The sequence below is a fragment of the Ornithodoros turicata genome, chromosome 1, assembly GCF_037126465.1.
Source record: "Ornithodoros turicata isolate Travis chromosome 1, ASM3712646v1, whole genome shotgun sequence".
NCBI classification, from domain to species: Eukaryota; Metazoa; Arthropoda; class Arachnida; order Ixodida; family Argasidae; genus Ornithodoros; species Ornithodoros turicata.
Window position 1 is genome coordinate 209,960,480 of NC_088201.1, and position 26,495 is coordinate 209,986,974.

The 26,495-nt window shown below is 46.4% G+C and overlaps 1 protein-coding gene and 1 non-coding gene across 3 annotated transcripts in view; both read right to left on the reverse strand.

Annotated features, from left to right (window-relative positions):
• The window catches only part of LOC135376020 (uncharacterized), a 65,464-nt gene extending 55,076 nt beyond the window's left edge, over positions 1-10,388 (reverse strand). For both annotated transcript variants that reach the window (XM_064608634.1, XM_064608641.1), the window contains exon 1: positions 10,230-10,388. In XM_064608634.1, coding sequence (XP_064464704.1) covers positions 10,230-10,328 — 99 coding nt within the window. In that variant the 5' untranslated portion in view covers positions 10,329-10,388. The remainder of the gene's footprint in view (positions 1-10,229) is intronic.
• Positions 10,389-24,889: 14,501 nt separating this feature from the next.
• On the reverse strand, positions 24,890-24,962 carry Trnar-ucg (transfer RNA arginine (anticodon UCG)). Its single transcript has one exon. It is a non-coding gene; the product is annotated as a tRNA-Arg (tRNA).
• Positions 24,963-26,495: the final 1,533 nt, after the last annotated feature.

Below are 26,495 nucleotides of genomic sequence, written 5' to 3' on the forward strand. Positions count from 1 at the left end.
GTATGTCCAACGGTAATCCAGCTAACAGTAACAAAAATGTGCAAAAGACAAATTAACTGAACTAATGTAACGTACCTTCTATGTCAGACAGTGAAGCTTGTAACACCCCATTCACAGGAACCAGTGTCCAGACAGCAAAAGAGCTTGAACTGGGAGATAGCAGCTAATCGGAATGGTGACCTTTGTTTTCCACCCTGAAAGCACTGGTTGTAATTTTGAGGGCAGATTTAAAAGTGGTGTCAAAATGTCTGCATGCGAGCGCACATGAAAAGTTGAACATAGGTGAATACTCAAATTATAACATCACATTGTCATACCTGTTGGTGGAGGTAGACTGCAACTAACGTGTCAGCAATTTCTTCATGCACCAGATGCAAGCCAGATCCTGCTTCATTTCCGCCTTCAGCGTGCACCCGTGATAATTCAGAAGTTAATCGTGTTAATCGTGGTTATATCAGAGTAAGCGCAGTAGGACAGCTGCACAATCGATTCATTAAGCTTGCTATTTTTTATATCTGAACTTCGACTTACCTTTTTGCTCTCGTTTTTTGCCTTGATCCTCCGTGGCACCTTCAAAATGTTGTGCGTCGGGCACCTCAGATTTTCTTCAGGCGATTTCGTGCCGAGATTCCAAATTGCCTCTGGAGTCGCGCGTAACCTATGATAACATTCGTGGACAAAATCCTTGCAGTGGAAATTATCAGGCACCACTGTCAGCCAAGAGCTTCGCACTGCTTGGTCTTTTGGCAGCTTATAATAGGTAACACTTGAATGCTCCGATGAATTGTTCTAACAACGTAGCACCGTCGCATCTTCGACAACTTCGCCGAGGCATATCACGTATCATATCGCTCCAGCCCATAAAAGGCAAGGTCAGAACAAGGAAGTGCACTTTCCATACGACGCCGTACCAAAAAATATTCACATGCTTTGTTTTCGGCTTAGCAATAGCATAATAGCTGTTCGCTCATGTACGATGCACAGAGGACCAAACAAAAGAAGCCAAGCGGCCAAGCCAAGAGTTCATGCCAAGTCAAAGACAGATAAACCGAGAGCAGTGACGTTGGTGCGCTAGTGCGCAGGGTTTGCCGACGGTCTGACGGGCGGGCTTCGGAACTAAAAAAAATGTTTTCTAAAAAACTACGAACAGTCGCACACATATTGAGTCTTCGCTAACGAACACACAGCGCGAGTATCGCTCAGTTCTTGCGGCACTTCAAAATCGGCATATGTGACCTTTAAGGTTCCGTCTCAAGACCGCAGCGCTCCTTGGTTACCTCAGCAAATCTTGAGATTCAACACAGGGCCTCACACCTTGGAAGCCCTAAGGTAACCGCAGGGCCTCATACTCTGAGGTAATCCCAGAACCCCAAGCTCTGAGGTATTCCCAGGACCTCAAGCTCTGATGTAACCTCAGAACACCAAGCTCTGGGCCAACCTCAAGACCTCAGAGTCTGAGGTAGCCTCAGGAATTATTTTCAATAGGGCCGGGCCCTATTGAAAATACATTCCCAGAATTGCGGGACACCTACTCTTAAAGTTGGCTTAACCTGCGAACTCGATGCCCTCCATTGAAGCTATACATTCCGTCTGCTTTCCATAAAATATCCATTAGTACTGAGGGTTTGAAAAAAGTGTCCACATCTAGGCGTGACGGCAGAAGGTTCCTCGATTGTCCACAAGTGGATTGGTAGCTTGAGACCGTGACACTTTTTTTCCTGAGAGACTTATTTTCGCCGTGTTGGCTTCATGGCAGAATACATTGGCGTGTCTTAATCCTTTAATTACGTCAAAACTAGGGCTTCCCCAAAAAGTGTCCACATTGGACATGAAAGACTGGCCTGTCTTGTGCGCTCTGCAACTTCATGCGCAGTTGCAGGAGGTCCTAATTTCTTCCCCACGACGAAAAAAGTACACGATAGACCTACGATGGCTTTCAGAGTATTTCTAACCAAATTCTTCGCGCTGTGTTGCGTTGCTGGTCTCGTGGTATAGTGAGCGCGTTGCGGATTTGCGTTCTTGGGTTCAATCCTTGGTGTGGTGTTTTTTTTATACACATATCAATATCGTATTTTTAATTTCATTTATTATACCTGATGTACTTTATAAGCGCTACATCAGGGGATTTGTACAAGGTCGCACAGCTTAACAAAAGCACAGTAAGAAAATATATGAGCAACATTATGGGATGGGACTTTGTATAGGTGAATATAAGAAATAATCTGTTGAGCCTAATGCGGGTTCAACTTCTTCAATTATGTTCTGGTTCAATTTAAATACATTGTGAACCACGGCTAGAAACAAAAAGTGTGACAGTCCTAAATATGAAGAACTCGATAGTGCAACAATGCATTTTTTTGCTGAGCTGAGAGGACATGCTTTCGTTTGAAAAAATACACACAATCTTAGAATTCAGGTACACTTGCTCATAAAATTGGCTTTACCTGCCTGCAGATCACTACCCTAGGCGCGACGTAATTTAGTAGTTTCGATAAGATAGCACAGTATACTGAGTGTTGCACACAGTGTCGTCCACACCTGGAAGTATGGATTAGTTCATGCCTGTCCCTGTAGAAGCAGAGCGGCAGAACACTCGCCAATATGACTCTTTCGTTAAAGGGACAGTCGCATTCTCCGATGTCAATTTCGAAACTAATGCGAATTCTAATTCCTTGCCGACCACTGAAGTGGGCCCGAAAATACCATTTCGATCCGCGGCGTACTTTTCGCGCAATCCGATGAAAAAGAAACCGGAATCCTTGCGCCCTCGCTCTCTAAAAGTGGGAGGAAACGTCACCCGGATAAGGCCAATCAGCGCGCGCCCTGGTCAAATGCGAGCCGCGCGCCTGTTTGGCGATCGCGAAGCGAAGGGAGCAAACATGGAGTCGGAAAACGAGAGTGATGTTTCTCTGTCTGGGGGAGATTCTGACGAACATGTTAGCGGTAGCGGCGACGAGTTAATGCTGGATGATGACCCATACTCTACGGACCCAATGCCTCTGGAAGCCGCCGACCATCCACGAGATGTGGCTGCGGCTAACCCGCGGGATGACATTTTTAGGTGACGTATCATTTGCATGGTTGCCGTCGGATGTGCGAAACAGTTTAGAATGTTGAAATCGGCAGGTGTCTGTCTGGAGTCTGCGACCCACAGGAGCCTGACGAGAGCCTGTGTTGTCATTCTGTTGCCAGGGTGGTAGAAATGTGCAACAGTGCCGCCGTGCAGTGCATAACACAACGCCCATTACTCAGGGACATGTGACTCCGTAGAGAGCTTCTAGTGGTGTACGCGCCTCAATTCTGCCGCTATGATCAACATTTTAGGCGACTCAAAACCCAGGACCACAGGTAAGCATGCTGCAGTGCTCTCCCGTTTGCTATATGATTACGACCGTAATGAATTTTTCGGTTTAAATGACCCCCCATCAAGATTCGGAAGGGTAAACTCGGGTGCTAGTCGGGTGTTGTTGGTTATGCAAATTGTCGCACCTAAAGTGGACAAGGGCTGTGTACAAAAGGGCGACTATTTTCAGCAGCCTTTTGGCCTACACAAGTTTGTCCCCCATAAATCGTAAGCGTGGACGACAGCCTTGCAACAATCCAGAGAACCCTGGTCCAACAATTCCATTAGGAAAAGTGAAGCAACACAGCCGCCTCAGCTAGTCTCGACATGCTCTCAATTATGCCAGTTAGCCATGGCCTGATTGGCAGCACAAAACCGATTGATTGGCAGATATCCAGTGGGAATTTTAAACTCTGAAGGAAAGCCTTACAAGTCTGAAAACAGAAGCACTTGAGGTGCCAGTGAAGGGGGGAAGCATGTTACTGAAGAATGTAAGAGTAACGTATTTTGGGAGAAATTGAATTTTGCCGAAATTGGAGGGAAGATGGTTTGGGAGGGAGTTAGCAGTTGGAATCGGGCTCATCCTGAAAGAGGCGGACATTTTTTTGTTGTACTATGTTGCACATCTGCAAACCTTCCACATTCAAAATGCAGTAGACCCTGGAACTAAGGAAGGAAATCACAGGCTTTGAACTCCAAGGTTGGGATAGTGTCTGTTCTTCTGTTCTGGCCATTGTCTTCCCAACACTGCGGAAGATTTGGCAGGTGTGCAAATGCCCACAAGATATGATGCTAAACAAAAAGAAATGTCATGTGGAGTTGTCTTTTCCAGCTGCCTGAGGTTCACGGCATACTCGTCATTCACAAGATGTCCTGGATGCGTTGTCCAAGCAATCAGGAGGAGGTTCCCGTCTACGTCTTATCAAGGCTATCAGCGTTAGGACCATCGAAACACGGGTGTCTTGAAAAGAGAGACAAGCTGGTGCATACTGATGGCTGGAACTGGAGACATGTAGTGGAAAGATGAAAATTTTGCCGACATATAGGCACACTTCGTGCAAGTAAGCCCTTGGTCGTCCCCCTTGCCTCCCATCAGAGGTTTTCGAGAATACTATAGGTGTGTGGTGTTCTCGAAAACCTCTGATGGGAGGCAAGGGGGATGACCAAGGGCTCACTTGCACGAAGTGTGCCTATGTCAGCAAAATTTTCGTCTTTTCGTCATTGCAGTGTGGGGGATGTTTTGTCTTGTCACTCTGTATCTCCAGTTGCAGTCAACAGACTGTCTACCCGTCTGTACAGCAAAAACTACTACACGTGGCCAGTATTAGCTCTTGCACCAAATCCAGACTGTACTGCACTAAGTTAGTGCTGAGGTGGGAATATTTCGAACTCTGTGCAGATTGTCAATGCGGTGTAGTGACAGGAATAAAGAATGACCGTATAATTGTATTGATTTATTGTACAGTGGGGTATGACGGAGTGGCAATAACAAAATAGCTTAGGTTTATTTGCCTCCCATTATGTATGGCAGGCAAATAAACCTAAGCTATTTTATTATGTTGTGCTGTGGTTCTAAATTAATGTGGTGTAAAGTCTGAGTGGTTACAGGTATGCTGCCACAGGGATGTTAGGAGGGTTCATGTTGGCAGATCCATATCTGGTGTACTAATACGCTATGCAAGTGTGTGTCCTTTGTTTTCCTCTTCCTGGAATCAGGGGATAACAACCCCCTAGTGAGATGCGCCGTGAAGTGGGAAGTGGGTCCCCAGCACTTGCTGCAGCCATGACCTCCGCATCTGAAATATGGCCTTGAGTGTTAACACTGAAAAGAATACGTTGAGGGCCTAGCGGGTACAATAACAAACATAAAAATGACTATGCAAATAAATCTTCCCCTTTGCGTTCCGTGCAAAACAAATTGCAATATTTTCGTGGCTTGACAAAACATACCAAATCCAGCTGATTCAGTTGACGTGCTTGCTGCCGCCTGAAATAGAGCCAGAAATTAGCAACAAGGCTGCAGTAGAATACTGATGCAACGTCAAGTGTCTCGGACGTAGCCAAACACAGATTGCGATGTTTCCACATCCCTGAATGCTGCCATCAGGCTTACACTATGAACTGTAGAAACATCCACTAGCTGCAATAACATTAGAATAACGCTGTCATGTGGGAGTGTTACGTTACTCCTGCATAATACAGGCGACAATTAGCACAGCAACAACGCACCAATCTTTTTTCTCGAGAGTACGCGTGCTATTGCGTCAGGATGCTGCAATCATTGTAATAATTTGTGTACATTAGTAGGCGGTGTGACTGTGACGTTACAATCGGCGGCGAGGCCAGGTGTTCGCGATGATGTTTACTGTGACAACTGATATTTTTCATCGCAGCGTAGCTGTGACCACGCAGGATTGTCACTTACCTCCGTTACTGGTTCCTGCCCTTGTTCCTGATCGAATATGGTAGGCACGCCGTCAATCTTCAGCCGCTTCCGTTTCTGCCGTAGCCCGAGCCGAACTTGCAATACATCTTCATCAAAATAGGCGTCGTCGGCGAAATGACAGGAACAGACGCGTGAAACATTCAATCCTTGGGCCACACCACAGTAGTGGCTGGCGATCGCTGCCTCCCACTTTCGTTCCGTCTCGCCATTGCGAGGTCGGAGAAATGTAAGCTCGGGATTCGCGTTATAAGTCTTTGTGCACCCGGGCACGTAGCACCGGTTTCCTGGCTGTGAAATCGCACGTCAACGGCGTGAAATCCTAGGGTACACGCTGTGGTGCAAAGTACTTCAAAGCAAACGCGACAAGACAACAAGAAAAAGGGTCAGACGACGCTCAGACACACACAGAACTCCGGCGGGAAGGAGCGCCACCTGATGGTTGGTTTATCCGGGTGACGTCATCCAGTGTCGGCGCCTTGCGGGGATTGCCGTGCGCGCCGGAAGCGCGAACATTTAAAAATCGTTTCTGAGTCAACCAAGTGGATTTGTGCGGAGAAAATTCGCCGGCGTACATTATGAACGACAGGGAACATGACCATAACAGTTCTGGAACACACTTCCGGAGTCGACTATCCCTTTAACTAGCTTAACTTGCGTAGTTGCAGCTCCTGTGTGTCGGCGACAGCCCAGCAGCTAGCGCATGCTTTAGAGCAGTTGTGTAGATTGCTCTGTCGCTGGACATTGGTACACACGACGCTGATCCGAAGCACGTTTTAAGAACACGCCTTTCATGGTATGTGATGTCGAAAAAACACTTCAACGTGGGATGCTGTCACCGGAGGTGTGGCATGTGATGTGACGGAACCTCCCCGGACTCAGCGGAGAAGGCGAAAGCTTTAAGCAAGTGTGGTCAACAAGACTGCACTAAAATTGATACCACCGACGTAGCTATAGAACAAATGCACTTGCCCATGCGCTCATGCGCGGCCCGAGTCCGTGTATTTCGGAAAACGAAACTACCGTCGTCTTTTATTTCGTTGTGACTATTGGAGCGCTAGCCTCTACCCTAGATGTATTGGGGTCTTCGAGATGAAAGTAAGATCCATACAGACAATAATTTGAGACTCAAATGTAGTACCGGTTATCTTAATCAATCAATTGATTGATTGGATTAATCCAATCAATTAATTACTGGAGAAAATCACCAAGTGTCGACGCGGTTTTTTAATAGTTTTTTTTATAAAATAGAGGTTCCGGAAGCGTCAAGTAAAAACGGGCTTTTTATTTATTTAATGAGCGCATGCTAATTGCTATGCTCAGTAAAAAGAAATCTTTTAGATATGTAGATATCGCCACTTGTTTACGAATAATTCAACCGCAGGCCTTCAGAAAACACCGTATAAGAGTGATGATAAGCGCCGAGAAACGTATGCTACCGCTTCATTCAAAGATAGGTGAAGACAGCGACATAACTGCGACCACATTGAAAAAGGACTCCCAGCAGCTGGCTCATTTTCTTGTTTGCTTACTGCCGCGAGTGGTTACGTCGGGTACGTACTAAAAATAAGTGATCCCGTAAATGTAGCTACATTGGTACTGATTGACGAACAGCAGGTCTGCAATAGCGATCTCTGGACGTCCCTGTCTACTCTTTTTTAATTGCAATAGAAAATATTCTCGAGTACATCGTTCATATATATATTAATTTCCACTAAGGCCATAGCTGCCTTTGCATCATGAAGTTGTTCACAAATAGACCAATCTATCTGCCGTGGCGTCGCTCATGATCATAGACGGCGCCACCAGTTATTCATATTAAGATCGTGCCTTTCTCACGCGGACCAATCATTTCGCTTCACGAGCTTCTATAGCGCGATTTTTGATTTCGCAACGACATTCAACCAACAGAAAAGGCTTGATGCATATTTCAATTCTGAGCCACGCGTTGCGTTTTTTTCTTTTTTCTTTTTTTTTTTTCCTGAGCACGAGCTCTCGTGCGTGCCCCGCGTGCCCACAGTGTTATTGCCGTGCAGATGACGTTAAAAGTTCTCTTTCTTATCTCTCATCCTCGTCCCTCCCCGAATTTTTCCTCCTCCCATATCCTCGTGCAAATCTGTCAAGTCGGCTATCTTGCATGGTTGTCTGCTATCCCGCGAAGCCGGCTCCTTTGCTCCTGATAACTACTAGAGTTTAATATGCTGCTTGCGACACATTTGTCTGGAATCTACAGCTCGTGATCCACCTGTCGCTCATCGTGCGAAGGACCTGCTCTGTTATCGCTTCCGGGGGTAGTCAGCGTTTCACCCAACGCCACCAATAGGGAGAGATCATATGTGATACTCTAGCCCCTACACGCTTAAAAATGAACTTCACCACCTAGCACGCTCCTAACCAACCATCATCCCGAATGTTGAAAACGAGAGGCGGAGCCTATTTTGTGCCGTACATAATGGCACAAAATAGGCTCCGCCTCTCGTTTTCAACAAATCAGGGGCGAGAACGTCGTCATTCGGGATGATGGTTGGCTAGGAGCGTGCTATGTGGTGAAGTTCATTTTTAAGAGTGTAGCGCCGTCTGGAATAATGCCCCCCCATACTGGCAAACAACGCCCAGATATCACAGATGGCCTGTCCCGGTTGGGTGAAACACGGCCTCCCCCCGCTGGCGACAATTGTATTGGTCCTCGCGCGATACACAACCGATAGGGTACAAGTGGGTCACGAGCTGGAGATAAACCAGTGATGCGATTGGAACGATCTGAAGCGATTGAGGTCTTGAGTGCGTTTGACGCGACCAAGTTTTCGTTTGAGATTCTAGTTTTTTGTTATTATTATTCAAATGCTATTCTCCGGGGGTGTACTGAGCACTGCGTACTCATGATATGGGCGTCTTTATTTTTCTTTTCATTTTGTGAGTATACGCTGTATTGTCTGTCGGGACTCTTCATTGTGGAGTCGACTGTATTAACTACATCGCACTTAATGGGCGAAACCATAGGACGTCCATAACATACCATAGGGAATACCATAGGATTTCAATCTTCATTGATACTTAATGTGAATGGCTGATTATTTCATTCCCCGCATCATCGCCAGCAATGGGGTTGAGTATCACTCCTTGCGATGGAACTCCTTATCCATCATCTCGCAATGAAGTTGTTGTTGACATAACCGATAAGCGGACAGGTGGGTCACGGGCTGGAGATTCCAGACAAGTATGTCGCAAGTAGCACCAGATTGCATAACTTGACTTTGAGGAGACGCACATAAGACCTCCTATTTCAGTTCCTCCTAGTCTTTGTATTGAATAATTTTAAACGCTTCTACAAATCTAGCGGTGGCGGCCTTCATAAGTTCGTCCGGAGAAACAGTGGGAGCCCGCCCACGATTGGCGGACAGGCATCACATGATGTAGAAGTACTACGTAATCACATGTCAGACAGGTTATTTATTACTATAAAATACGTTTTGAAGAATAAGACCACATGTTGAAAATTTAGATTTTAACTATTGCAACCCGTAAAAATATCAGTGAGATGTCCGCTATCTGTCTTTCTCTCTCTGCGTGTCGTCTCCTCCTGTGCCGTGACACACTGTCGCGGCGCTGTGGTATGACCGGCGATGAAACCTAGGAAAGTCGTTTACTATGGCCGCTGCGGGCAAAACCTCGCAGCCAGGTGATTTCTGCGGATGTCTGGATTATGCTCTCGTGCATCCTCGACGGGCTATCAGCTAGCGTTCTCAGAGGTGAGCTGTGAGTCGCCTCGCTGGTTTGTGACGTATCAGACTCCGCAAATAGTTGCTTAGCGCCAACAATATTTGAAACTGTATTGCCAACGGAACGCTCAGTGTAGAGCAGAGCTATTACGTTTCTGAAGCGCCCAACTTACAGGATTTCGGAAAAGCACGCAGTTTCTACAAGTCGACCATTCATTTTACAGTCAAGGTTTTGTTTTCTTGCACATTGAAAGTCAGTTTTCTGAAGGGGAAAAACGCGATCTTCTTGGCCTGATATGTCCATACCTCTCCCCTAACAAGGAAGTAGTTGCATGTAACGCATCCGGGAGACAGTCCCTTTAATCTCCCGGCAGAGCAGAAAAGCGATTGCACTGTTAGAGACGCCACAAAAATTTGGTATTGAACATTTATGTTCGAATTTAAATATGTTGAGCAGTCACTGCTACCACTGGATGGCTTGCAACAAAACTTGTTTAAGTTTGAACAAGAGATAAACTGATGTTCTGAGGCTGGAACAACATAGAAGGGAAAACAACATTGGGAAAACAATAGTACGATAAAACAAGAGTACGTTTTTCGAAAATATCTGAAACTTGATTGGTGACTGAACCACGTCACTCGAGACATACCAGATGACTTCTACGACGAGTGGTTCGTATGCGGTACATACAGGGCAGGTACATACGGGGTACTGTGCGCTTACATCTAAAATATTATGGAGGCCCGGCTGGTTGTGGAGTCCTCGTCTTATTTGGAGAATCTTCGTAGGCACTGTAGGAATATCTCCGTAAATCGCAGACATCGCGGAAACTCTGGTCCTTTCTTAGGAAGCTCGCAACGACCAACTGATTCCGCAATACAAAACGAAAGCCTTTAAACATCATCTGTTGAATAAAGGAAGCACATGTGGTTCGTCCCTATTGAAACGCATTGCTCTGATTTACGGCTCCCTCATAATTCTCCAGCATGCGTCTGCCAGAACGCTTCGTACAATGGCTAACCTTCCAGAATGCTCCACAGGCTTCTCGAAAGCTGCATTTATCTCTCCTTCAGGACGTAGGAGAGGCTTCTAGTTCCATACAATGGTTTCCCTACTGCGGAATTTTCATTACCGAATCCATCGGTACCGGAAATAGATCGCGTTCCCGGGTGACACAAACGATCAGAGGGCCCGACAGCAGTGGCGTTACTAGGGGGGGGGGGGGGGTGCGAGGGGTGCGGTCCGCACCGGGTGCAGCGACGGAAGCGGTGACGCGCCGCACGTACCATTATTGCCGCTTCCTCCCGTTCTCTGTGGCACGATGACGCCAAAAACACCATGAGGGGCCTTCTGGGCTTCTTTTTTTTTGTCTGAGTGTGGTGTAATATGTTTATCGTGAATCGCCTGGTACGGAAAGGTACGTTAATGGGGCATGGGGTGGGGTGGGGGGTGACGCAAAGAACTCCCGCACCGGGTGACGCGTACCCTAGAGACGCCACTGCTATTATATCTTCCGAAAGGCTATGTATAGCCGCAATGCTAGATGAAATCATCTAAATATCATCTGTTGAATAAAGGATGCACATGTGGTTCGTCCCTATTGAAACGCATTGCTCTGATTTACGGCTCCCTCATAATTCTCCAGCATGCGTCTGCCAGAAGGTCTCGTACAATGGCTAACCTTCCAGAATGGTCTACAGGCCTCTCGAAAGCTGCATTTATTTACCCTCAATGACGTAGGAGAAGCTTCTCCTCTAGTTCTATAGAAACGTTTACCTATTGCTGGTCTAACTGAAAAGGATGGTTTCCCACCGTCTTTGAGCAGACATTATGGCCCACGTAAGGCACGCAGCATGTTAGATGTCATGTTTATTCGATAGGAGGAAGTTCGTTTCACCATTTTAAGCCATGTTCACCATCACATACCCGACGGGCTCGACTCTTGTGACATGCACGAAATTTTCAAAATCTGTGTAAGTTCACGATTTTTTACGATAAAGTTTTGAAATATTTGCGTCAAAACTTTTTGGCGAACAGTCCCTGTGCTGTACTTTAATCTAAAAAAAATCGAGTGTCGCGGGTGCACTCTAAGGCGTAGTAAAAAATCGGGGGAGTTGTGATTGTGACGGGTTAGAAGCGTGATCGAGTTCTCATTCGATGCACCGTCTCCCTAACACGACGCAGCATAAAAAATCTCAGAGGTACTTTTTCTGAAACTCAAATAATATTGTCTTTAAATTAAGGTAACTTTTGGAAACATCTATGAGCGCTACGGTGCATCGTCCCAGTCAACCACAAAGTATAGAATCAAGGATGAAATACCATTGCAAGTCTACAATACCATCGTAGAATCTGCAATAGCATGCAATGTAGATTATTACGTCGAAAATGGTATGAATTACTGTTAGTTCTACGTCATCTTGTGTTACCTCTTCCTACTAGGTTACACTCTTAAAAAGGAACTTCACCCCATAGCGCTCCTAGATAACCACCATCCCGAATGACATTGTTCTTTCGCATGATTTGATGGGAACGCAAGCGTCCACCTTTTTGTGACTCTTATGCAGAAATGTTAACTGTCGCAAAAAGGCGTACGCACCGCCCTTTCCACAAATCAGAAGTGATAGAGGTATCACTCTCTACAGTGGTTGGCCTTCAGTGTGCTATGTGATGGAGCTTTGTTTTAAGAGTGTACGTTGAAGTTCCACTTCTACTGGTACAAAAGCGTAGGTATCCTGAAACCAAAATGTGTCCGATACTTGAAACGTGGCCCATAACGGCGGCCGTGCATTGGCAAATTCACCCGAAGTAAATGTTCGTCTTTACTTGAACAACACGACTTGAGACGACAAAATGTTGTTACTTTCGGTATATGCGAGGCGGTTCTCGAGGAAACATTTCATTATTTTTTGAAAAGTAAAACTGAAGCTTCATTGTGGAAAAAGAAAAAAAAGCCGCTTTTTGTTTCACACACACGGCCACTTGCGTTCAAGTGGCTTTGGCAGATCTGAAGTAACCATTTTCCCGGCGTACAGTCAAGTAGGATAGCTGCCCCTCGAAGCAAGTTAAACAATGACGTTATACAGCGTACTCGCAGCGGTTACGCGGAGGGACGAGTAAGAAAGAGTTATGCAGCGGCAGAGAACGCCTGAAAGCACAGGACACTGTCCCGCTGGAATGGACACGCTTGTACCATGTTGACCACTACACTTCATCTCCACGGCTGAGGTGGCTCCTTTTTCGTAGATGCTGCTCTTGGTCTCGTCACAGTCGGCGACAAGCAACTCTCACACGACCGTCCTGACCTGAATCGAGGCGTCGTATCGGGGAGTCGCGAAACAGCTTCGGAGCTGTGACATCCGACGTGGCGAGATCTGTTGATACCACGCATGGGGCTTTGTGGTCTGCGCGACTTACGGGATGAAACAGTGGGTGCTGCGTGGGCGACGCACTCCAGGACTGGAAGCCTGGTCACTGCTTCAGTGCAGTCGCCGCGACTGCGTTCCATTAGCGTCATGTCCTTGGCTTCGCTGTCCACGGGTCTCGACGAAAACAAAGGCCACCCGCTATTCATTACTAGTTTCTGTCTGTTTTCACAAGGTAAGGAGTCCGTTGTCTCTCTATATCACTGTATATCTACCGAACTTTTTATTGTCTCAACATTGTCTGTCTCTAACGAACCCTTTTCGAGGGTCAGTTTCATTTGCGACAACCTAGCTCTCAAGTTGACGAGCTCCTCAGGAAATGCGGTTGCTATGGTTTTCACGCACAATAGAGGTGGAAGTAATTTGCTTGTACGTTATCAGGTCATTGGTTATAAAGCACTTACTAGAAAACAAGCGAACATGCTATCTGTAACTGCTGTACAACATATGTTTCGCGCAGGTTTGGTCGAACACTATATTAGCTGCAGATAGTAACATAAATGAAGTGAATTATGTAGTGAAAAGGCACTTCATGCGGCACCGATAATTGAACGCCTGCTCCAAACACCATTGGCTATCACAAGCGTGCGAAGTTCATCAGAATCAACTCACAGAACAACCAGACACAAATCTGCAACCGTCACCGCCATGCTAGCTCTCAACACCGTCGAATGAAAACAACACATGCTGCAGGCGCGGATCTAGGGGGGGGGGGGGGGTCCAATGGACCAATCCCAGCATGCACCTGGCACTTGTCTATAGCGGACCCCCCCCCCCCCCCTCTCCTCGGCAAAATCCTAGATCCGCCCCTGACCGGCTGCCCAGGCTCTGCGGAGCAACAAGGCAGCATGACAACCAAAAATTCGGATACGGGAGAAGAGCAGGGAATTTCTGCTGCTGCGGCTTTCTGTGGCTCCGACAAGGAAAGGGCTGTGGACGTCGTTGTCCCCGTGCTGCCTGATCGCTTCTGTGTGAGATCGAGCAGGAGAACGAACGGAATGCCGTGACCGGCTGAATGACCTGCTTCTGCTAGATCATTCATGGACGAGATGCTCCAAAACGTCCGTTTTGAGCGCCTGCTTCACCTATGTCGTTTACTCGTTCATGAAGCAGATGCTTGAAAACGCTCGCTCTGAGTGGTTAGTTCCCCTTGAATGACTGCTTCGCGGAGCAGTACCGAATGCAACGTCGGCTCCGCTGATCACTGGAGGATTCGCTCGCCTGGACGAGTCTCAAGAAGCAGTCATGGGGGAGCGTGAACTATTACCGAAACCGCAGGTTTCGGTAATCAAAATTCTAAGGGGGTCTAGCGACACCTCTGGATGATTCGGCGTGGAATAGCCTTCCTACTGCTACGCGGTTTAATCGATGGACATCCATGTATCGAACGAAAATTTCAAATTCACGAGAAACGGCGGGAAACCGTCCTTATCAGTAAGGCCAGCAGTAGGTAAACCTTTCTATGGAACTACAGGTGTTCCTGTCCATTTTAGTCCAAGTGCCATCTGAATTAGTCCTCGCGCCATCCGAAACAATCCGAGCGTCATACAGTTTAATCCCTGCGCCATCTGAAAAAATCCAGATGCTATTCAATTTAATCTGGGTGCCATCTGAATTAATCCACGGTGTTTTTAAGCACTATAACCGTGCACTCACACGAGTAACATCCCCGCAGAATACTCTACAGACATGTAGTGGAAGGAAAAGTAAAAAGCTGCTGACAGGACTTAAGTTCTGCTGCGTCTTATGTTGAGCATGCGCACAGCGCCCAGATTTCGGGAGTTAAAGTGGAAGCATAGCAGACGACACTGCATCTTGAGATGTGCATCTGAAGGGATATATACCAGTATAAGGCAGACGTGAGGAAAACGGATTCTGGCAGCAGTCGTCCGCGACAGGACACAAACCTGCAGTCTTCTGATCCGAAGTCAGACGCCTTCTCCATTAGGCCACGCGGAGATATGTCACTTTGAACGGACCCAATATTTACCCTCTGTATACATAACATATGTTCTTTAGCGGCCACATGTGCATCTGAAGAGATATATACCAGTATAAGGCAGACGTGAGAAAAAAGGATTCTGGCAGCGGTCGTCCGTGACAGGACTCAAACCTGCAGTCTTCTGATCCGAAGTCCGACGCCTTCTCCATTAGGCCACGCGGATTTTTTTTCCCCTTTATTATCATTGTTCAATACACAACGAGCCACATTCTAAAATCACACTCTCGCTTCCGCCGGAGCGACATTCACAAATAAAAGGGGTTGGATATTAATAGTATGCCACTTCTGCAGTTAAAATAGGCTCACATGTCTTCTGTGAAGCTTATCGCAAAATTCCCTTAGCCAGTCAGGTACGTTTTTCTTCGCCTCAGCTGCCTGTCGTAGCTCTCTTAATTCCTGTCTTAAAAACACTATTGGCGGCTGCAACGGCTCCTCATTTCTGTCTTTCATTCGGACTTTCCATATGCAAAAAAGTGCGATAACACACAAGACATCATATCTAAATCCTCTTTTTCCACTTAATGGCAAAAACCTCATGGTATGCGGGTTCAGATTGAGGTCCTTCCTAAGCATGTCACTCAAGTCACTCCATAAGAACTGGGCTTCCGTGCAATAAAGAAAGACGTGCTCTATCGTCTCTGGGGTCCTGCAGAAACGACAGTTCACTCTCCAAGGCACAAAAAATCCCTTATCTTGCAACCACGTCTTCACCGGCAAGGTTCTTGTATGTAATTTAAAAAAGAGAGTTTTGATTTCCGGTTTGATTGGCATCTTCTTAACACGTTTTAGAATTTTTCTGCCCGGCCATGCCTTTGGTATTTGTCGGTACATTGGCTCAGGGAACAGCACATCCACGAGGTCTGCCGCTAACTGTTTTTTTGTGACTGTGAATATATACTCCTTCGAAAACCTTGCCAAAAGAAACTTCATGCTTCCAACAACCTCAGCATAAAACGCACTGGTCGCCACATTCACATATCTACCAAAATTCGTGACTTCTGGTAACAATTCATGACCAACACTTTGAATTACAATTCTTAGAAATGGATGTTTGCTCTCTCTAAAGAACCCAAGTCTCGTAACTAGTTGCTTAATAAACAAGTGGCGCAAACTCAATCCTCCATCTTCAACTCGACGAAACAAGTTTTCTCTGCGCATAGATTCGAACGTCGAGTTCCATACAAAGACAGCGAATATTCTATGGAAAACCTGAATATTCTTGCGTGAGCATTGCAGCACATGTAGCATGTATATCAGTTTTGCGGCGAGAAAGGTGTTGCACACAGCCGCCCTGTGAAAAATTGACATTCTTGCCTCCTTCATAATATTCGCATGCCGTTTTACTTTTGTTGCCTGTTGCCGCCACACACTATTTGTGTTTTTGCTGCAGTCTAGAGGAATACCGAAGTATGTGGCCGGTGTACTTTGCCATGTTATACCCTCGAATTCAGCTGGCATTGTACCCCACATTCCAGACCATACACCTAAGGGTTTTTACTTATTTATCTCTGCCCCCGACACTTTACAATATTCGTCGATCTCATACATCACGGCGCTAACGCTCCTCTTATCTTCCGTTAAGAATACTAGATCATCAGCGTATGCTAAGACTTTCACTTCAATATCAGATAGTTTGTACCCTGTTATACAGGGTGTTACCCTATAAAAGTCTACCCGTGCCGCCATGCCGTATTCGCCAATTACTCAATGCAGGTGGCACATTGTGCGATCTTTATATAAAGCTCATAAGGACAATTAATCTTGGTAAATTTCAAAGTGATTGAGTGCCGCAGCACGAAGTTATAACTCAAAACGTGCAATTCCCATAGTCAAAACAAACAAGATGGCGGCGTTGAGAAGAGCACTTGACATGCTGCTCCCCACACGACAACGTGTCGCATATCCTGCCAGCCGGATGGAACTGCAGTTTTCATTTCGCTTTCGTGTAACTGTCGTATTTTGCTCAGAACTAAGCAACGTGAGGAACGAAAAATGCCGACGCTTACTCAGCAGACGACACCCAAAAGGGATGTCGTCTGCTAACTGAGAGGCGCCATCTTGGCTGTTTTCAGTACGGGAACCTCACGTTTGGCGCTATAACTTTCCTTTACGGTGCTCAATCACTTCGATATTTACCATGATGGAATGTCCTTATGAGTTTTATACGTAGGCAACACATTGTACCGCCTGCATTGAGTAATTGGCGAGCACGGCATGCCGGCGCGGGTAGACTTTTATAGGGTAACACCCTGTACTACTAATTCCCGAGCATTCCATACAGGTCGCCCCTGACCTTGGCCTATGACATCTACCTGCGAGTCGATAACACAATTAAAGTCGCCCGCAAGAATGACGTTTCTTGTGGACAAGAAGGTCGCGTCGAGCGAAGAAAAAAACTGTTAGTATGAGTAGCCCGCGCAGGGGCATACAGGTTAACAATCCGATACTTTACATCTCCTACATAAAAATCAAAACACAATAGCCGACCTTCGCCATCGTACGTACAGAAAAACCGATTCAACAAAACCCTATCCAAGATCACCACAGCAACACCGCACGCGTTTGCCGACCCTAAGCTGGCATAAACAGGAACACTGAATCGAGTTTTAAATTGCGTGACGTCTCGCGTAGAATAGAAATGAGTTTCTTGCAACAGCAAAATATGCGCTCTTAAACGTCGTCCAAAGCTAACAACGTCCGCTTGTTTGTCGACATTGCGTAGACCGTTAACATTTAGAGTGACAACTTTGACGCGCATGATAGGAATGGAATACAGGAAAAGAGCTACCAGAGCAACACTAACACTAAGGAATTCCATCATACAAGAGTAAGTGCAGAACCTACGAACTTTCTGATTCCGAGTCAAACAGCTCGCGAACGAGTGGTGGCTGCGTTTTCCGTTTCTTCCTCCGATGGGCTACTCCATTGTTGACTGTTTTCATACTGCTTTCACCTGAAGTTGAGTTGTCGGACATGGACTGGTCACCCACGTCGCCTCTCGGTGCCGTTGATTCCGGGGCAACGGAAACAATGGTGGCCTCACTGTCCGAACTACCTCTGATGTCTGGGACAACACCACCCAGAATGAGGGACGAGACGGATGGAGCAGCTTCAGTAACAAGCGGGTCAACAGGAGATGCCAAAGTCGGCGCCATCAGCTGCGCCTCAGCTTCATTTCGATCCCCTGGGATTGTCGCTGGCTCCTCATGCTTGTTCCCAATCCCCGTTGCAGAAACAACCGCCGTCACCGGAGTAGGGTTGGCCCGCCGCTGCACAGGAGGTAGCTGCGGAAAATCTGTGTTGGCCATGGTGGCGTAAGAAGCCGGAGCAGGGCAAGGGCCCTGGGAGTGCCTACTGCGGCACCGACGGCAACGGGACCCACACTCATCCGTCGTATGACCAAAGCTGGAACACCGCTCACAGAAGGGCACCTTACAGGCGGACCGAAAGTGGCCCTCTTGCTTGCACCGACGGCACACACGCTTAACACCCGGGTAATCGCAGCGGACTCTTCTGACTCATTTCCATTAGGACCTTCTTATTGCCCGTACGCAGAGTTCCTCTTCCCTTCCTGTCCTGGAAGGTCACATCTTCCATCTTCAGGACCTTACCGTACTTGTTCTAGACCCGGATCAGGTTTTCATCCCGCATGTACAACGGGACCATCTTACACACCACGCTCACCAAGCGTGGACCGAAGAGATCAATGGAGCACGGCTGCTCCGCGACAATCAGGCCGCATTCCAGGACACGGTCCAAAGCAGACCGCGTTGCGAGACCCACCTCATACAGGTTTCCACCACGGTGGGAGATCCCGTAAAAGTTGCCGGGACCAACGGCATCGAAGACTGCGTCGACGAGGTCGTCCATCATCGCGACGTCCGGGATCCGAACGCCGAAACACCACTCACGGAGAGGCGGGTTGCTGTCCATCGTGAAAAGTTGGGAAAACCGCGATTAACGCGGCTCCCACGCAAAAAAGCACCAGAAATTCAAAGAGCACTCGAAATTACACCTCTACTTAGTAGCTTCGTCGTCGTCCGTCTATAAAGAGGCCGGGAGTCCGCTCCTCTTCGCGAATTAAAATCTGGAGGGTACTGACCATCTGTTTCTTCTCTTGCTTGGTCCTAGAACTCAATAGTTTGCCAGCCTTAATCGCAGCTGCCTTAAGGCGGCACTTGAGAAACTCCCAGGAAACGGCGTCAACTTTCTTTTGTGCGACATATTCGTTCAGCATATTGGCGATCTGCATGCGAAACTCTTCTGTATCCAAAAGGGCTTCATTGAATCTCCAGGGTGTATCTCTCTTAAAAGACTTGTTGTTTCCAGCTGTCCAGGCACACGTAAAGATCACCAGAGCGTGGTCCGAGAAGCTACTTGGCGCGACCACATATCGGCCCCTTGAGGTGTCGATCTCAGCAGAAACATACAGGGTGTCCCAGAAAACGTGTCATTGAATTATAATAAAAAAACTACATCACCTAGGGTCATGCGGCCAATGGTATTTGTTCTTACTGGGTTTTTGCCACCTCGTCATGTGAATGTCGTGTAACGTAAGTTTAATTATGTAAATTTTTGCGAGCTTAAGTCGGAAATTTGCCTAGTAAAGGTCGCTTTTTTACCCCATCAATGTGAAGAGCGTGTCTAATTTAGTCAAATTAATGATAATTGACAGGGATATTCAGGAGCTATCCCATCGGAAAAAATAGCCGAACATCATGCTCTACGGAGGTCGCACAGAATAGCGCACGATGAATTTTTCAGCGCAATCTTTGTCAGTCCGACGAAAGGAGGTTGAAAACCCAGCCCACCCCGGCATCGCAGAAAGAGATAACGCAGGCATGGCTTATCACGTCCGACTTTCGCTGGGATAACGCGTTCCCTCTCCCAATTTTAGGAACTGTTACTTTTTCCACTATCAATCTGTGGGCTGGCTTCGGAACCTCCCTTCGTCGGACTGCGAGCGATTGCGCTCAAAAAGACATCGCGCGTTATGGTCCGGTGCTCCGAAAAGCATGATATTCGGCTATTTTTTCCGATGGGATAGCTCGTGAATATCACTGTCAATTATCATGAATTTGAGTGAATTCGGCACGCTCTTCATATTGGTGGGGTAAAAAAGTGACCTTCCCTGGGCAAATTTCTTAGTTCAGTTCGCAAATATTTGCATAATTAAACTTGGGGTACATGACATTAACGTTACAAGGTGGCAAAAACCTAATAAGAACAAATGCCGTTGACCGTATGATTCTAGGTGGCGTAGTTTTTTTATTATAATTCAATGACACGTTTTCTGGGACACCCTGTATATACGATCTAGCCGAGCATGAGTGCTACTGCCGTGCTACTGCTACTGCCGAGCATGAGTGCATGTTTGCTCTCTCTAAAGAACCCAAGTCTCGTAACTAGTTGCTTAATAAACAAGTGGCGCAAACTCAATCCTCCATCTTCAACTCGACGAAACAAGTTTTCTCTGCGCATAGATTCGAACGTCGAGTTCCATACAAAGACAGCGAATATTCTATGGAAAACCTGAATATTCTTGCGTGAGCATTGCAGCACATGTAGCATGTATATCAGTTTTGCGGCGAGAAAGGTGTTGCACACAGCCGCCCTGTGAAAAATTGACATTCTTGCCTCCTTCATAATATTCGCATGCCGTTTTACTTTTGTTGCCTGTTGCCGCCACACACTATTTGTGTTTTTGCTGCAGTCTAGAGGAATACCGAAGTATGTGGCCGGTGTACTTTGCCATGTTATACCCTCGAATTCAGCTGGCATTGTACCCCACATTCCAGACCATACACCTAAGGGTTTTTACTTATTTATCTCTGCCCCCGACACTTTACAATATTCGTCGATCTCATACATCACGGCGCTAACGCTCCTCTTATCTTCCGTTAAGAATACTAGATCATCAGCGTATGCTAAGACTTTCACTTCAATATCAGATAGTTTGTACCCTGTTATACAGGGTGTTACCCTATAAAAGTCTACCCGTGCCGCCATGCCGTATTCGCCAATTACTCAATGCAGGTGGCACATTGTGCGATCTTTATATAAAGCTCATAAGGACAATTAATCTTGGTAAATTTCAAAGTGATTGAGTGCCGCAGCACGAAGTTATAACTCAAAACGTGCAATTCCCATAGTCAAAACAAACAAGATGGCGGCGTTGAGAAGAGCACTTGACATGCTGCTCCCCACACGACAACGTGTCGCATATCCTGCCAGCCGGATGGAACTGCAGTTTTCATTTCGCTTTCGTGTAACTGTCGTATTTTGCTCAGAACTAAGCAACGTGAGGAACGAAAAATGCCGACGCTTACTCAGCAGACGACACCCAAAAGGGATGTCGTCTGCTAACTGAGAGGCGCCATCTTGGCTGTTTTCAGTACGGGAACCTCACGTTTGGCGCTATAACTTTCCTTTACGGTGCTCAATCACTTCGATATTTACCATGATGGAATGTCCTTATGAGTTTTATACGTAGGCAACACATTGTACCGCCTGCATTGAGTAATTGGCGAGCACGGCATGCCGGCGCGGGTAGACTTTTATAGGGTAACACCCTGTACAATCATTCAATATCACACTCCGGCACAAGGGTTCTAAATAAATGTCAAACAATAGCGGGGATAAGGGGCATCCTTGGCGAACTGAAGAGTGTAGCTGCACTGGTTTGCTGCACTGATTGTTCACAATGAGTCTGGTCGCTACACTTGTGTAACACAGTCTGATGCGTTGTATAAAAATTGGTCCGAAATTCATCGCTTTCAATACTGTAAACAAAAAGGAATGACAGACCCTATCGAAAGTCTTTTTCAAGTCCGCCTGCACCACAGCTACCTGATGTCCTTCCAATCGACTAATGTCAAATATAGTCCGTAGCACGTGGATGTTTGTTTGTATTGTTCTCCCTTTAATTGCACAGGTTTGATGATCTCCAATTAGATTTGCCACACAGCCCTGTAATCTCGCTGCTAACACCTTTGAATACACCTTGTAGTCCACATCACAGAGTGTTATTGGTCTATAGTCGGTCACTTTTGGCACTGTTCCATCCGGCACTTTCTTTGGTATTAGCACTGTATGTGATCTTCTAAAGGATGGTGGGAGCATCTCTTCTTCTTCAGCTTCACGAAACACTTGTAGTAGTATCCATGCGATGTGATCCGCATACTTTATGTAGAGATCGGCACCAATCCCATCCGGTCCAGGTGCTCGGTTTTTCTTTAGTGTCCGTATTGCTTCTTTTACCTCGGAAAGGCTTATCGGCTTTTCCAGGTTATCCTGTTCTTCTTTAGACAGTCTCGATAAGATATTTTCTAATTTTCCCTTCAATGCTGGGTTTGTTGTGCTTCTTGATTGGCCTATCAGGTTATTGTAGTATGTTTCGAAGCCAGCTCGTATCTGATCCGGGTCGTATATTATTCTTCCTTGTTCTTCAATTTCAGTGATTTGTTTCTTGGCGGTATACACTTTTTCTTTGCACACGTACCTCTTACTAGGCGTTTCATCGGGCAAGTAATATTGCGTCCTTGATCTGATTTTTGCGCCTTCATATATGTGCTCTGCTATCAGGTTCATCTCTAGCTTTATCCTGGCCATGTCTTCCGAAAATTCTCCTGGCTGTCTTGCTTCCATATGCATTACATTCACTAGTGCCTTTTCAAGCTCTTTCTGACAGTGGTTCCTTTGGAAGGCCAAAATGTTGCTCCGCTGTATTGCAAATGCTCGCAATTTCAGTTTAAACTCTTCCCACGCCACTATCCAGCTGCCTTTTCCTGTGATTATTTCGATGATCCCGTTCTTCACGAAGTCGTCAAATTCCTGATCGTCGAGCAAAGCCGTGTTAAGTTTCCACAGCTGCCACCCAGTACGATCCCATTTTTCTGCAAGAGCCTGGCCCAACGATGCCATAACCAGACAATGATCACTGAAATACGTTGGATGTACCTTATATTGCGTGACTCTTGGTGAGCTTGTAGTTGCACAGTAAATTCTATCCAGTCTAGCGTGTGCAGTACCTTGAAAATGTGTATAAAGGACACGTCTTTGAGGTATTTCTTCCGCTACATCAAACATCCCGTATTCTTCGAGTATCCCCTTAAATACTTCAATACTCAGGTCGTTGCCTATTTGTTGGTTACTTCGGTCGCATTTGTTTAGCGTACAGTTGAAATCTCCCAATAGCACCGTTTTATATACATCACTCATGTAGCTTCTTAGACTTAAAAAGAACGCTGTTCTCTCTTGCGGTTCATTGTGGACATAGACGTTTATAAATCGCCAAATTTCGTTGTTAATCAGAACATCTAGCATTGCAATTCGGCCTTTGTCATCCACCGCATGTGATATTGGTACAAACAGTCTAGCTTTCTCAGCATCAGCAGACAACCCGCTGATAATCCCTCGGCGTGACTTACGACAACATCGTAAGACTTGATAAAGCAGCTAGATACGAGAGAATCTGCTTCTTTCTGTGTGCTGATCTTCGTTTCTTGCACTGCAAGTACGTCTATTTAAGGAAAATTTTCAAGATAGCGTTTCAACTGATATTGTTTCTTCCGTGAGTTCAGTCCCCTTATATTTAGTGTTGCGACAGTTATGGCTCTCTCCATGGTGTTGTTACGGCGCCGTTGAGAGACTTTACGCTATGTTGACTATGTTGCTAGAAAGCCCATATCGTCTAGTTGCGATGAGTCCACTTGTGTTGGCAGTGGCCTGAACATGTCGTTAGCAGTGGAATTTCCTTTTTTTTCCTTTTCACCGTCTTCCACTGCCGCTCTGTGTTCGTTGCGTCTGTTACAGGCGATTCTTTATTTTCGCCTTTCCTTTTAAATGCTATGTCCCCTTCATACATTTCTTCATCCCTTTCTGTTTCCTCGTTTCTGTCAAGCTGTTGTTCTACTTGACTCTCTTTTTCTACTTCACAGTCCTCCCGGCTTTGATCTTCTGCTCTATTTGTTTCGCTGACTTCTTCACCTTCCACAATATACAGTTCTGCCCCAACTTCGTTCGCTTTCCTTGCCCGCGACGCATATGTTTTGACACATTCCTCCTCCTGATGTCCAAATGCACGACAGGTTCTACACCATGGAGTGTGGCACTGTTTTCTGATATGCCCGATTTGCTTACACCTCAAGCACATTGGCGGTCTTCCTGGTACAGCTACGAGGACCCGGCACCCTGCGATGTACATTTGATGCGGTAGGTTATCGGCTGATGAATCATCTTTTAGGCAGATAGTTGCTTGCCGCGTAGTTGAATCAACGCCTTCAAAAAACGAAGCTTTCCACTTCTCTCGTCGTATATCGGTAACCTTTCCATATGTCTCGAAGGCTTTATGCACTTCCTCGTCTGGCACGTTACCAGGAAGCCAATGTATTTTCACGTCAATTTTTTTCCGGTTAGGGTCTATGATAACACACCGTTGTCCCTTTACAGTCAGTTCTTTTCGAGCAAACAGTTTTTCTTTCTCAGCAACGCTATGAAACGTGATTGCCCACACGTGATTGTACTGAAATACGCCGAATGTAGCAACGTCTTCTCTTTTCACTAAGCCTTGCAGCGTTTGGCCAAAATGATTAACGTTGTACGGTCTTCCTTCGGGTTTCGCGTGCAAAAAAAGCGTATTGCGTGAAACGGTACCTGTAGGCACAGCTGGCATGATGATCCTGTATTCCATGTTGTCTTTCAAAACACGTTTTCCTTCTTCAACCCGGCTAGGCTTAGCCATACTGCCTACTACGGCGGAGGCCGGAACACCTGCGTCCGCACTCATCGACAGCCGGATGTAGACTGATTAGGCCACGCGGAGATATGTCACTTTGAACGGACCCAATATTTACCCTCTGTATACATGACATATGTTCTTTAGCGGGCACATGTGCATCTGGAGGGATATATACCAGTATAAGGCAGATGTGAGGAAAAAGGATTCTGGCAGCGGTCGTCCGCGACAGGACTCGAACCCGCAGTCTTCTGATCCGAAGTCAGACGCCTTATCCATTAGGCCACGCGGACATTTGTCACTCTAAACGGACCCAATATTTACCCTCTGTATACATAACATATGTTATTTAGCGACCACATGTGCATCTGAAGGGATATATACCCAGGCAGAAATCTGGAATGGGACCATTTCAAAATGGTTTAACGAACTGGTCCCACTCTGGTAATGGTCCCACTCTGGTCCCACCCTAGTAATGGTCCCACTCTGGTCCCACTTGCCAAGTGGTCCCATGGGGGACCAGTTCGTTAAACCACTTCAGAATGGGACCACTCTGGAGTGGGACCACTTCAAAGTGGTTTATTGGACAGGTCCCACTTTGAGTGTGTCCCACTTACTGACTGGGACCAGTTGAAAGTGGAACCAGCTTCACGATGGTCCCACTTGAACTGGAACCAGTGGAATTGATCCAGTGGTCCCCTCTGCCAAGTGGTCCGGGATCCGACCACTTAGCAGCTGGGGCCACTGAATGCATGACTGAAAATAATGCGTAGAAATGTACATATTGCTCAATTAAATACCGTTTATTCTGCTAAAAGCATACACTGAGCAGAAAGAAATAATCAATACATCTCTACATGTACATACCGCGTAGTATAAGTCTGATCACTCACTGTGTCTTGACAAAGCATATGCCTGACTGTGCGATGCACTCACGGACCACAGGGAGCTTTCGTTCGTTGGCCACCTCACATCTTGTATTTTCTTAGAGAAGATGACACATGACACTCCTGTTTTCCATGCAGGTCGCGACACCCCCTTCCTCTTCACCGTGCGTTCGGAATCTTCTTATCCTGTTTCTCTTCCAAGTTCCACCTAAGTTTCTAAAATGAAACATGTATTTAATAGCAATCAAAACATCACGGTCATCACTCATACCTGCAAACATTCGCGACGTGCAGTCCGATTGGCGTTTCACAGTGCGTTTTGCCCCTACGCCGTTTAGGTCTTCTTGGCGTCAAAACTCTTCCGGGAAATCGACAATGTGTTGCACACGAACCATTGTCATCGCATTGTCTTACAAAGCCCACTAAAACACACGTAAATACTGCACAGGAGATACACCATCCTTGCGACGGCAACTGAAGACCAAACCAACTTGCTGCGACGCGTTCAAGCGTTCAAGCTCTCCAACTGCCATGCCTGGCCATGCCACCTGCCACTCTCGCCTCTCTCGCCCTCTCCTCTCCCTCTCGGCTCTCGCTGTTTGAAGTTTGAATTTGTAGCCGCCGTAGCGTCTCCACATTGCATCAGCCTCTGCAGTTACCTTTTCTTTTTTTTTCGTTGTCTTTCTTCTAGTTATTTAGCTTAATTTTTGTTGTTGTTGAGATGTATTTTTTACCTTTTTCTGGTACTTAATGTGTTATGATATGCACCTTCAGATGAGAATATGTGCTCGAATTGGAGTTACAGGGATACAGCATATATTTGATCGCAGAAGCACGCACCTGGATAAACAGCAATAAAAAGAGATCATGCATGTGCTAAAATAGATCAGAGTAATAGACCAAACAAAACCAGAAGGATATATGGCGAGTGTGGACAAG